Source organism: Meriones unguiculatus, chromosome 14 (assembly GCF_030254825.1).
Source record: "Meriones unguiculatus strain TT.TT164.6M chromosome 14, Bangor_MerUng_6.1, whole genome shotgun sequence".
In the NCBI taxonomy this organism is placed as follows: Eukaryota; Metazoa; Chordata; class Mammalia; order Rodentia; family Muridae; genus Meriones; species Meriones unguiculatus.
Window position 1 is genome coordinate 749,788 of NC_083361.1, and position 13,285 is coordinate 763,072.

At 42.4% G+C, this 13,285-nt stretch overlaps 1 protein-coding gene across 2 annotated transcripts in view; it reads right to left on the reverse strand.

The window, feature by feature from the left end:
- Positions 1 to 5,377: 5,377 nt before the first annotated feature.
- Positions 5,378 to 13,285, reverse strand: part of LOC110540937 (zinc finger protein 235-like) — a 29,382-nt gene continuing 21,474 nt past the window's right edge. For both annotated transcript variants that reach the window (XM_060366338.1, XM_060366337.1), the window contains exons 3-4: positions 11,394 to 11,520; positions 5,378 to 8,103 (exon numbers count right to left, since the gene is read on the reverse strand). In XM_060366338.1, the coding sequence (XP_060222321.1) occupies positions 5,981 to 8,103; positions 11,394 to 11,520 (2,250 nt within the window). In that variant the 3' untranslated portion in view covers positions 5,378 to 5,980. The remainder of the gene's footprint in view (positions 8,104 to 11,393; positions 11,521 to 13,285) is intronic.

Genomic DNA, 13,285 nt, shown 5'->3' on the forward strand with positions numbered 1-13,285 from the left:
TGGATTATTTGATTTGCCAGTGTTTAAGTTCTTTGTGTATTTTAGATATCAGCCCTCTGATATAGGGTTGGCGAAGATCTTTTCCCAATCTATCAGCTGCCATTTTGACAGTGTTTTTTGATTTTAGAAGCTTCTCAATTTCATGAGATCCCATTTATTAATTGTTGATTAATTGTTAATTGTTGTCAGAGCCTGTGCTGTTGGTGTTCTGTTCAGAAAGTTGTCTTCTGTGCCAGTGAGTTCAAAGCTGATTCCTACTTTCTCTTCTAATAGATTCAGTGTTTCTGGTTTTATGTTGAGGTCTTTGACCCACTTGGGCTTGAGTTTTGTGCAGGCTGACAAATATGGATCTATTTGCATTTTTCTTCATGCAGATAGTCAGGTAGACCAGCACCATTTGTTGAAGATTTTTTTAAAACAATGTACAATTTTAGCTTCTATGTAAAGATAAATAAATAAAAAACATGCATAGGTGTGTGGGTTTATGTCTGGGTGTCCAATTTGAGTCCATTGATCAACCAGTCTGTTTCTATGCCAGTATGATAGTTATTATTATTATTACTATTGCTCTGTAGTACAGCTTGGAGTCAGGGATGGAGATAGCTCCAGAAGTTCTTTTATTTTATAGGATTGTTTCTAACTCTTCTTGTTCTTTTGTTTTTTCATATGAAGTTGAATATTGTTCTTTCAAGTTCTGTAAAGAATTGTGTTGGTATTTTGATGAGAATTGCATTGAATGTATAGATTACTTTTGGCAAGATGGCCATTTTTATTATCAGTACTAATCATACTGATCCATGAAGATGGGAAATCTTTCCATCTTCTGATATCTTCTTTAATTTCTTTTTTCAGAGACTTAATGTTCTTGTCATATGTGTTTTTCACTTGCTTTGTTACACCAAGGTACTTTGTTATTTGTGACTATTGTGATGGGTGTTGTTTCCCTAGTTTCTTTCTCAACCCATTTATCGTTTGTATACAGGAGGGCTAATTTTTTTGAGTTAATTTTGTATCCAGCCACTTTGCTGAAGGTGCTTATCAGCTGTAGAAGATCTCTGGAAAAATTGGGGTAGGCGTTGTCACCTATGAATACTATCATATCATCTGCAAATAGTGATACTTTGACTTCTTCCTTTCCAATTTGTATCCCCTTGATTTTGTTAGTTCTCTTAACATTCTAGTTGGGACTTCAAGTACTATATAGAGTGGATATGGAGAGTGAGCAGCATTGTCTTATCGCTGAATTTAATGGAATTGCTTTGAGTTCCTCTCCATTAAATTTGATGTTGGCTATTGGCTTGCTGTGTATTGCCATACCTTAACATTTAGGTATAGGCCTTGTATCCAAAATCTCTTCAAGACTTTTATCATGAAGGGGTGTTAAGTTGTGTTAAGACTTTTTCAGCATCTAATGAGATGATCATGTGGATTTTTTTTTCAGTTTGTTTATATGGATTGATGTATTTTTGTATATTGAACCATCCCTGTATCCCTGGATGAAGCCAACTTGATCATTGTGGATGATATATTTTATTTGCCCTTGGATTTGATTTGCAAGTATTTATTGAGTATTTTTACATCGATAATTACAAGGGAAATTGGTTTAAAATACTCTTTTTTGTTGTTGAGCCTTTGTGTGGTTTAGGTATCAGGGTGACTGTGACTTCATAAAATGAGTTAGGCAGTGTTCCTTCAGTTTCCATTTTGTGGAATAGTTTGAGGAATATTGGTATTAGCTCTTCTTTAAAAGTAGAATTATGTGCTAAAACCATCTGGCCCTGGGCATTATACTATACTAAGAGACAGGAAAGCAGTTTAAACTGCTTGCTCTTGATTTAGCTTTGGTAAGTTAAATCTATCAAGAAAATAATCCATTTTCTTTAGATTTTTCCGACTTTTGTAGAATACAGGCATTTGAAATATGACCTAATGATTCTTGGGAAATCCTCAGTGTTTGTTGTTTTGTCTCCCAGCCCCTTTCATTTCTGATTGTTAATTTGGATACTGTCTCTCTATCTTTTAGTTAGTTTGGCTAAGGGTTTGTCTATCTTGTTGATTTTTAGATTTAAATTTCCTTTGACTGACGTATTGATTCTTCAATCATATCTTCTACACCTGTGATTCTCTCCTCTATCTCATATTCTGTTGGTGATGCTTACGCTTATAGTTCCTTTTCTCTTCCCTAGGTTTTCCATTTCCAGGATTGCCTCATTGTGTTTTCTTTATTGCTTCTATTTCCATTTTCAGATCTTGAGCATTTTATTTATTTCCTTCTCCCATTTGACTGTATTTTCATGTATTTCTTTAACAGATTTATTCATTTCCTTCACCTGTTTGATTGTATTTTCCTACATTTCTTTGAGAGACTTATTTTCCTCTTTCAAGGCCTCTATCATTTTCATAACATCAGATTTAAGATAGTTTTCTTGTGTTTCAGGTGTATTAGGGTATCCAGGGCTTGCTGAAATAGGATAGTTGGGTTCTATATGGCTCTGAATTTTGTTGCTTGTGTTCTTATGCTGACCTTTAGCCATCTGGTTGCTTCTGGTGTTAGCAAACTTGGTGGTGCTTGATGGTAGTGAGCCTCTATGATTGTAGATAGAGCTGGTGGTCCTGGATAGTAGCAGTCCTCTGATTTTCTTGGGTGGTAGCTGGCCTCTGGAAACACAGAGACAACTGGTAGTCTTTGATTGCTGCCAGTCTCTGGGATTGCAGGCAGAGATGGGGCCCAGGAAATGAGGTGCACCAAGAGCTGTCCAAGATGGCTGCAGTGTCCAGGACTGTACAAGGGGATGGCGCCTGGGAAATAGTGCATGTCCGGAAGTTGGAGCACAGCCTACAGCTCCTTTTTAAATGACCTTGCTTGCCACAATTAAGACATCTGACATTTTGGCTTTTCTTAAAACTTTTAGAGATTATTTTTTGTTAAAGTTGTATCCTTATAATTTTTTTAATCTAGTCATTTTATGGGATGCCATTTAAATTCATTATAAACTTAGACATGTCCAGCATATTTTGGAATTTGTTGTAGACTAACAGAATAAGCTAAAGTTGGTTTAATAACAACATTTGGCTTACTTTCCTGTCTCTTAGTATCATCCTCATTTTTATTTATATTTTCTAATTTTTCTTGTAGTGTTTATTTCCATATCGTTATTATTTTGGTATCCTGATTTCTATTTATTATATTTTGTAACTTTTTTGTCTCCATATCTTTATTCTTTGTGTCTCCCTCATTTTTGTTTATAAATTTTTCTAATGTCCATATTTCTATTGTCTTAGTATCCTCATTCTGTTGGTGATGCTTATGCTTATAGTTCCTTTTCTCTTCCTTAGGTTTTCCATTTCCAGGATTGTCTCAGATTGTGTTTTCTTAAAATTTTCTCTAATTTTTATTCTAAGTATTGTGACTTTTCCTCTAAGGTCCATGTCCATTTTTTATATTTTTACTTTTTTTCCTCGTTTTTAATTATAAAATCTTAATTTTTCTTCTAAAATCTGTCTCAGTTTCTCCCATTTCTCCTTTTCTTGTTCTAATTTTTTTCTCTAATGTGTTTTCATTTTACATATTTCCATTTTTGTAGCTCTATTCTTATAGTATCTTCATTTTTGTTTATACATTTCTCTAATTTTTCATGTAAGGCCTGTCTCCATTTTCATAGCTCTATTATCTTAGCATTTTCTTGATTCTGATTTATAAACTTTTGTAATTTTTCTTCTAGAGCTAGTTTCCAATTTTCATATTTCTCTTTTTCTAAAGCCCTCTCCTTTGAGAAGTTATAAAAACCCCATTGATTATTAAGATTAGTATAATACCAGCATAATAATCATAATTAGTAATATATCCATCTTAGTTAGCTCAAGTATCTATCTTTTATTTCTATTTTTGTACCACTTTAAATTATAAAATCTAAAAGATCTGTATCATTGTGCATCTCATCTTTATGTCTTATTTCCTTTGTATCTATCAACTTTAAATTATATCTATGAAATTTCATCTCCAATCTCTGTCCCTTTTTAGCATTAAAACGTAACTTGAAACAATTTTTACATGCTCAGAAATTTTGTTCTCTATCTCTGTCTGAGTTCTGCTTTTCCAGGCTCAGAGCTACTCTTCCCCGTCCTTTTCTTTACTGGGAGCAGCTTTTCTGCCACCCAAGCTGCAACCGGAAGCTGTCTCACTGAATCCCTTTCCCAGGGCTAGGAAGAGGGCTTGTTCCTCTGGCTAGCGTGAGCCCCTTCTCAAAAGTATTTAGCCTCCTGAATGGCTAGAAAACATAGGGAAGCTTCCCAGTGTTAAAGAGGCAGTTTTAGTCTTGTTTTTTTCCTTAGGAGTGGTGTCTTAAAAGGACTGCGTCTGCATTGCCTGCCTGGGCCTTGCTGCACATGGACAGGGCAGGTGTCTCATCAAAGAGCCAGGAGCTGCTGCCTAAAAAACTGCTGTTGCTAAGTAACTAATTTTTAATTTTTTTTTTTCTTATTTGTGGGTAGCCTCTGGTCAGCCAGGCTGCTTTGATCTCCCCTGACCTTCACTGGAGTCAGTGATAAGCTGCTGAGTATATCTCTTTTTGTTTAAGACAGCAGGTGGGATGTCTTGTTAAGTTCACACCTTTTGTTTGTGTGATGATCACACAGACAGGTGGTCAAGGTAATGAAGTTTTGACGCGCCTGTGAATTCATTCTTGTACTGAGGTGCTTTTGCTCTGACTTAAAATGGGATTACTGGAATAAACTGGCAACTACTTTTCTACTAGAGCCTTCTTCAGGAAGATCTCATGTGTAGTGTGTTGGTTTATTAATTTTTCTTTCAATCCTCATTCCCGACTCAAAAACCATTCAACTCTGCTGGTGAGCTCTGGCACTTATTAAGAAGAGAGCTAAGAAACTGCTCTGTACTTGGGAATACTTGTTTCTATCTCAGTTGGGATTTTATGTAAAGTCTTGCCCTACATTGAGTGCAAAAATCTTAGTGTAAATTTAGTTTTCCCTACCCTGGCTAGCTCCACAATAACTGAGACTAGATTTTGTTATTGACTTAACAAGCTTTACAGCACAATATTAAAAAATTAATACTCTATTTAAATCCTCTAATCAAATCTGGCTACCTCCCAGGCAAAATCCCCAAGATACTTGCACTTTATGACTGTCTTTGCTTCAACAGTTTTGTCATGTTGTCTCCTGGACCTTTCTCTGTAGCTGAATGCCCTACTTCCTCTTTCTACCCATCCCCTGGCTATCAGGAAGTCCAGCCCCATTCTCTCCTTTACTCAGTCACTGACTGTTCAGCTCTTTTTTGATGTATCAGGGAACAATAGGGGAACAATGGTTATACAGCTTTGAGACAGAAGATCCTCAGAATAAGAATTACAACCAGATATGAGGGCACTGATATCAGCACTGAATAATATAATTTTTCAATAGAGCCCAATAACATTATGGCTACACATCTACACTCGCTTCAGGAATGGCTTAACTGTGAGCCACATGTGGCTCTGCACAGCAGATACAGAGGGGTTCTTTGTATTTGGAAGTGATGCTTTAATCAACACTGGTTCTGCCAATGACCCACTTTGGTTAAGGCCCACCTTGAGGGCTCTCTGCATAGACCAGGATGGATGCTGAGATTTCCCTATCGAGGGCAGCAGACTTGCAACTCTTGAGCATGATGAACATACATTTATACAGCAATTTTCCTCTCTTTTATGATTTCTGACATCTGTAAATAATTGATCTCGAAATCAATCGGTGCTAGTACACAACCTTAATTGCATTACTTGGGAGGCAGTGGCAGGTATACCACTGTGAATCTGAGGCCAGTGTGATCTACAGAGCAGGTTCCTGAACAGCCACCCCCTACCCCTGCAAAGGAACTGATCTCTTAAACTGAAACACATCTCCGGGGAAGTCTCCCAAAGTCTCTGGGTTTGGGGGGAATTTTTAACAATCAGCAAGCAGCAGGAAGCCCATCTGACAGCAGAACCTAGAGATTCCCTGCAGTGTGGACCCTCTGGTGGTAGACGAGATGTGATCTCTGACTGAAGCCCTTAGAGCAGATGCTGCAGATGTAGGGTCTCTCCCCAGTGTGGACCCTCTGGTGCATGTGGAAGTTTGAGGGCTGACTGAAGCCCTTTCCACACTGCTGGCACATGTAGGGTTTTTGTCCTGTGTGGATCCTCCGGTGAGCAGTAAGCCCTGCACTCCAGCTGAATTCCTTCCCACACTCCTCACATTTGAAGGGCTTCTCCCCAGTATGAATAATCTGATGGGCTTGGAGATTGGACCTCTGAGTGAAGGCTTTCCCACATGTGTCACATTTGAAGGGCTTCTCCCCTGTGTGCACCCTCTGATGCGCCTGGAGGTGCGAGGCCTGACTGAACCGTTTCTGGCACACATTGCACTTGAATGGCTTCTCGCCGGTGTGGACACTCTGATGAACATGCAAACTTGAGGCGTGACTAAAGCCTTTCCCACACTCTTCGCATTTATAGGGTTTTTCTTCCATGTGGACTCTCTGGTGGGTGTGAAGGTTTGAGCTACAGCTGAAGTGTTTTCCACAGACTCCACACTTGTATGGCTTCTCTCCTGTGTGAATTCTTTCATGGACCTGGAGATGTGATCTTTGTGTGAAGCCCTTCCCACACACCTCACAATTGTATGGTTTCTCCCGTGTGTGCATTCTCTGGTGACTGTGAAGGTTAAAGCTCCAGCTAAAGCACTTTCCACATAATTCACATTTGTAGGGTTTTTCCCCAGTGTGAACTCTCTGGTGAGCTTGAAAATATGAGCTACGACTGAAGCCCTTCCCACACACATTGCAGCAAAATGGCTTCTTTCCTGTATGGATCCCCTGGTGGCTTTGGAAGCTTGAGACTGAACTGAAGCCCTTTCCGCACTCTTCACATTTATATGGCTTCTCTCCTGTGTGGACACGCTGATGGCTGTGAAGGTTAGATCTCAAGCTGAAGTGCTTTCCACATTCATCACACTTGTAGGGTTTCTCCTCAGTGTGGACTCTCTGGTGGCTGTGAAGGTTTGAGCTACAGCTGAAGCATTTGCCACACTCTCCACATTTATATGGCTTCTCTCCTGTGTGGATTCTCTCGTGGGCTTGGAGATGGGACCATTGGGTGAAGCCCTTCCCACACACCTCACACTTGTAAGGTTTCTCTCCAGTGTGCACTCGGCAGTGAATATTGAGATCCGAGCTACGGCTAAAGCCTTTCCCACAAGTGTTGCATGTATAGGGTTTCTCCCCTGTATGAATGGGCAGGTGAGCATACAGGTGCGAGCTCTGGTTAAAGCTCTTGCCGCACTCAGAGCAGGTATAAGGCTTCTCCCCACTGTGCACTCTCTGGTGTGTCTGAAGGCTTGAGCTCTGAGTAAATCCCTTGCCACACTCATGACACCAGTAGTGCTTTTTTCCTGAGTGAACACTTTGTTGAATGGTGACACTGGAGCTATGCCTGGTGTCACTGTGTGTACTAGGTTCAGGGGACTCCTTTCCTAAGAGGACCTTCTGATGGAGTTCTAAACTGGGGCTATCAATGATGGCTTCTCTGCCCTTGCTGCACTTGTAGGTCTTCCGTTCTGTGTGAACACCATGTTGGGTAATGGTTAATGTGGGACAGATGACTTTACCACAGTCACCGCTGCTGTGGGCTTTGTCTCTTTTATGAGGTATTCTGTTATTGTAGTGAGAAATGCGACTCAAAATGTCATCTCCAGGTGCCAACAGCTGTGGCTTGTTTTTCACCAGAGTCTTTGGACAGTGTTTCTGATGATTCTGTCTCTGGCTAAGATGTGTTTTACTCCAAGAACTCTGAGCTCTACCAGACAGAAATTCCTGATTTTCAGTATTGCTGGAATGGTCGCTTGTGAGACTCTCCTGACAGCTATTGTCCTCAGAGTCCTGGGAAAGCTCTTCTGCTCCCCTGAGGCAGGAGAAGTGGCATTGTTCTAAGAAGTGAGAACCAACAACTTCTGGAGTTCTGGCCGGTTTGTTGACATGATGACTTGTCATCTGCCAGCCTGGAAGCCGCCCCAGTGAAAGGCACCTTAAACCTGTTGTGTGAAGAATCTCCATCTTGTTTGGATTCTGGCCTCCTGAGAGAATAGAGAAAGAAAGAGATGTCAGCAAGGTTGGGGACATTGAGGGTCTGAGTCCTCATTTCTCTCTGGAAATATTAACCAGAGACCAACATCAAAAATGAGTGTCTGAGAGCTCTAAGGATCAAAGATCTACAACAAAGAGAGTACACACTCAAGAATAAGCCACATATGACCATGGTGGGAAATATGGGATGAGCCAAGGATCAAAAGCTCAAGGTCACCTTCAGCCTCTGCTGAGTACCTGCCTCACCGTGACTGTGTGTAGCAGCACAGATGGAGAAAGGTAAGGCAGCACTTTTGATCATCTGGGCATTTCACTGGAGGGATGGTGTGGATGAAGTACACGTGGGTCTGACTCCTCCCTGAGGCTGGAGGAACAGAGAAAACCAGACCTGCCTGGTCCTAACCTGTCTGCAGGTGACATGAAGACCAGTCTGGTTCACCTGACTCAGAACCAAGATAAGAGAGTGTAATGAGAAGGCAAAGGGAGTTTCAGAGACTGAGGGAAGAGCCAACATGTACAAAAATTTCAGGGAACAGAAAAGGCCCAGAAATCGATGTGCAGGTTGAGAAAGCCACTGTGTTTAAAAGCAGTCACGTATATAAGGAGATTGGAATGACTGCAACACACAAGCTTGCTTTGATACTACAAGAAGGGAGCTAAGGCATTTAGATAGCAAGACTCAAAACATGCCTGCTGATTAGGGAAGGTCTTCTCTGGGAAAAAGTCAGAATGCAAGAGCAGCAGGGAGTGGGTTTCCTTCAGATGCCTGCCCTCCAACCTAAGATTGCCAGGCTCACAAAAAATCAGGGTGAAGGGGTTCAAAAATAAGGTAGATCTCAGCTACTAACCTAAAGCAGCAGATGTCCTGATAGAATAACAAAGTTTGCAACAGGTCCCCCAAGGAAACGACAAAATGACTGAAGAACAAACTATCACAAGGGAAAACAAGGAAGGTGAGCTGAACAACTCTGAAGCTGAAAACAAAAAACAACTGAAGTGGAAGATCCACTGATCCTGGGATGAGCTGGGTGGCTTGCATCACACATTGGGAAAGGTTAATGTCAGTGGGAGAAAGGTAGAGGAATAGGGTTGTAGGAGGTAAAGGGATGCTCCTGTGAGGAACACGAAGGGCTTTTTGTGGAATGGACATTGCTGCAGCATCACAAGGACCACAGGCTTCTTGGAGCCATTGCTCACAGTGTGCAAACACTCAGGAATTCCATGCATGTCACCACAAGTAAAACTAAATCCATGGTAACAAGTCATGAGGTGCTCAGACACCAGCAGAGTCAAGTGCAGAATTTAAAGCTGTGTTTTAGAGCAGAGGCTATGAGGAACTCTGAGCCAACAAATGACACACAGACACACACAGATGGGGAGGGGGGTCAGGCATGGAACAGGGAAGAACATTCTGGCCAAGAGACAGGCAAGCTACAGCAGCTGAGACAAAGACAGAAGCAGGAAAGGAAAGAAGGAGGGAAGGAAGGAGGGAGGAAGAGAAAGAATGAATGAAAGAGAGAAAGTGAGAAAGAAGAGACAAACAGAGAGAGGGAGAGAGAGGGAGGGAGGTGGGAGGGAAGGGGAGGGAAAGAGGAAAGAGAAGGGAAGAAAGGAAGGAAGGAAGGAAAGGAGGGAAGGAGAAAGAAAGAAAGAAAGAAAGAAAGAAAGAAAGAAAGAGAAAGAAAGATCAGCAGAGCTGGAGTGTGGGGCACTAGGAAGATGGGGTTTCAGTCAGGTACAGTGGGTGAAGCCTGTTACCATAAGTTCTTGGCTTGGGAAGCTGGAGTAGGAGGATCACAAATTTCTGGGCAAGGCTGAGTTACCTAGAAAGATGTTGCCACAGAACAAAAAAACTGAGAAAAGAAATTGATTTTACTGAGTAATGTAGGAGGCCAAGGGTCTGAGGCAGAGAGCAGCACAATGGTAATCTAAGGTTGGGGGCAGGGGGAAGCAGAAGCAGTGCTGGGGCATCTGGGGTTGCATGTACCTCTCTGGGTCAAGAACACACTTTCTTGTGGAAACTCCCTGTAGTTAAGAAAAGCCACTGAGACCAGGCTGTGGCGGAGGTGTCACTGCACGGAGGCCCAGAGAGCCCACCATGTGAAGCTGTGAAGGCGAAGCCTGAATTGCCATGCAGACCCCAAGAGGTTAGAGATGCCACAGGCATGGGACACCTGGCCAGAAACACTAATAGAGAGTGGAACCAGCCCAGGAGAAAGAAGTGTGTTACAGCCCACTAAGCTGAAAGGAAGTGGAGATCTTGAAGAGCGCTTTGACATGAGACAGGGAGATGCAGAGTTTGAAGTTTGCTCTCCTGGTTTCAGTTCTAGTTTTGGTTCAGTATTTCCTCACTGTGCTCCTTTCCTCCCTTTTAGAATCATATAGTCTGTGCCACTGTATGCTGAATTATGTGATTTGCTTGATTTTTATTTTACTGGGGGTTACAGTTAAGAGATTGCATGAGCAGAAGAGGCTTTGAGCTTTGGACTTTTAAACTGGGTTGAGCCTGTGATAGACCGTGGGGTCTTTCGTGGTTGTACTGAATGCATATTGTATTCTGATCTGGCTAAAGCTTATAGGCAAGGGAGTGGAATGTGGTGGTTTCAGTTGGTATGGCCCACAGGCTCATGTGTTTGAACGTTTGGTCCATATGGAATAACGAGGCTTGACAGGGATCAGAAGGTGATGCTTTTTGGAAGACATGTGTCGCCTGGGGGTGGGAGGGCTTTAGTTTTAAATAGCCAAGACAGGCAAAGAGTCTCTTTAGGATGCCTTTAGGTCTGGTTTAGAACTCTCTGCTGCCTGCATGCTGCTATTCTCCTGACATGATGATTATGGAATAAACCTCAGAACAGTAAAGAGGATCCAATTAAATGCTTTCATTTCTATGAGTTGCCATGGTCATGGCATTGACTAAGAGAGAGACACACACATACTCACACTGAAATGTTTTTTTGTTTTTTGTTTTTTTAATTTATTTGAAGCACAGTATCTATGTGGAAAATGTAGTTTTCAAAGATAAAATGGAAGCTGGAGAGATGGCTCAGCAATTAAGAGTATGGTGGCTCACAACCATCTGCTATTCTAGTTCCAGGGGATCTGATGCCCTTTTCTGGACTCTTTGGACACTATGAATAAATGTGGTGCACACAGGCAGAGAAAACACTCAAATATACATAAGATACAAAATGAATAAACTGAAAATGAAAGCAGTGGAATGTAACTAAGACACCCAACGTGAGCTTCTGACATTGCCAAAGGACACAAGTGCCATCCTCACCCACTGACAGAAGGTTCTTGAAGTTCTCCAGCATCACGTCATGGTACAGCTTCCTCTGGGCAGCATCCAGCAGCTCCAGCTCCTCCTCACTGAAGACCACGGCCACGTCCCTGAACGTCACAACCTCCTGTGACAGCAAACACAGGCCACCTCAGTTTCTTACCCAATGCCAGGAGGACCTGAGCAACTGTTTACACAGTGCCTATTGTCTTAGTTAGGGAGTCTGTTGCTGGGACGAAACACCATGACCAAAAGGACAGTCAGGGAGGAAAGGGTTGATTTGGCTTACAGTGGCATATTCCTGTTCATTATGGAAGGAAGTCAGGACAGGACCTCAGGCAGGGCTGGAAGCTGGAGGAAGGAGCTGTCTCAGAGGCCATGGAGGGATACGCCCTGTCTTGCTCTGCCTCCTGTATTATAGAACCCTGGACCAGCAGCCCAGGAATGGCATCACCCATAGTAATTGACGAAATGCTTTACAGCTGGATCTTATAGAGGTATTTTTCTCAACTGAGGCTCCTTTTTCTCTGATGACTCTAGCTTGCATCAAGTCGACACAACATCAGGCAGTACACTATTCACCCTTTCCATGGCTACAGAGGGCGTAGGGAGCAAAGAGAAGAAAACACTGGTGCAAGGAACTTGTGTCTTTTCTGTATCTGAGTCACTAGGTCCATCACTGTTAAATGGGAAGTCAGGATTTCAGAGCTAGAAAACGCCAACCCATGTGGGGAGTAACATGCTGACATTGTACTGGAAACAGCTGGCAATGTCCGGCTCCTCCTGGTAATACAGCTCAGGTGCACCTTCATCCCCAAATCCAAAATGCCCTGAAACCCATTTCATGAGTGATGACATCAGTTAAAATGTTTTCTGTTGTGGAACATTATGGATTTCAGATTCAGAATACTTAATTAGTAAAGTCTATGCAAATTTCTAAACCCCAACATTTTCCAATTTGTGAAATGCTTATGTGTCCAGAGTCTGGTGGATGGCACTCAAGTCTGAATCACTCATTATGTCCTTAGTCTTGTCAATGTCACTGGCTGTACTGTCTGGTTTTGTGTCAACTTGACACGAGCTAGAGCTATCAAAAAGGAGGGAACATCAATTTAGAAAATGCCTCCTAACCTGGGAGATGGTGGAGGAAGCCTTTAATCCCAGTACTTAAGAAGCAGAGGCAGGCAGATCTCTGTGGGTTTGGGGACACCTGGATGTACTGAAAGAGTTTCAGGACAGCCAGGGCTACATGGAGAGACCCTGTCTTGTAAAATAGAAAAAAGAAAGAGAATGCCTCCATAAGATTCACCTGTAAGACATTTTCTTAATTAGTGAGTGAAGAGGAAAGGTCAGGCAATTGTAGGTGGGGCCATCCCTGGGCAGGTGGTCCTGGGTTCACTAAGAAAGCAGGCTGAGGGGCTGGAGAGATGGCTTAGTGGTTAAGAGCACTGTCTGCTCTTCCAAAGGAAGCAAGGAAGCAAGCAAAGAAGCAAGCGAAAGAAAGAGAGAGAGAGAGAGAGAGAGAGAGAGAGAGAGAGAGAGAAAGACAAGCTGAGCAAGCATGTGAGCAGCACCCCTCCCTGGCCTCTGCATCAGCTCCTGCCTCCCAGTTACCCCTCTGAGTTCCTGTCCTGACTTCCTCCCATGGTTAACAGCAATATGGAAGAGTAAATGAAATAAACTTTTTCTTCCCAACTTACTTTTTGGTCATGGAGTTTTGTTGCATCAACAGAAACCCTAAATGTGGCAGGTGGTACAAGGCTTTAATCGCAGCACTCAGGAGGGAGAGGAAAAGGGATCTCCAGGGTAGAGGCAAGCCTGCTCTACATAGTGAGTTCCAAGGATGGGAAGGGAGGGAGGAAGGAAGGAAGGACAGATGAACCCAATCAAGA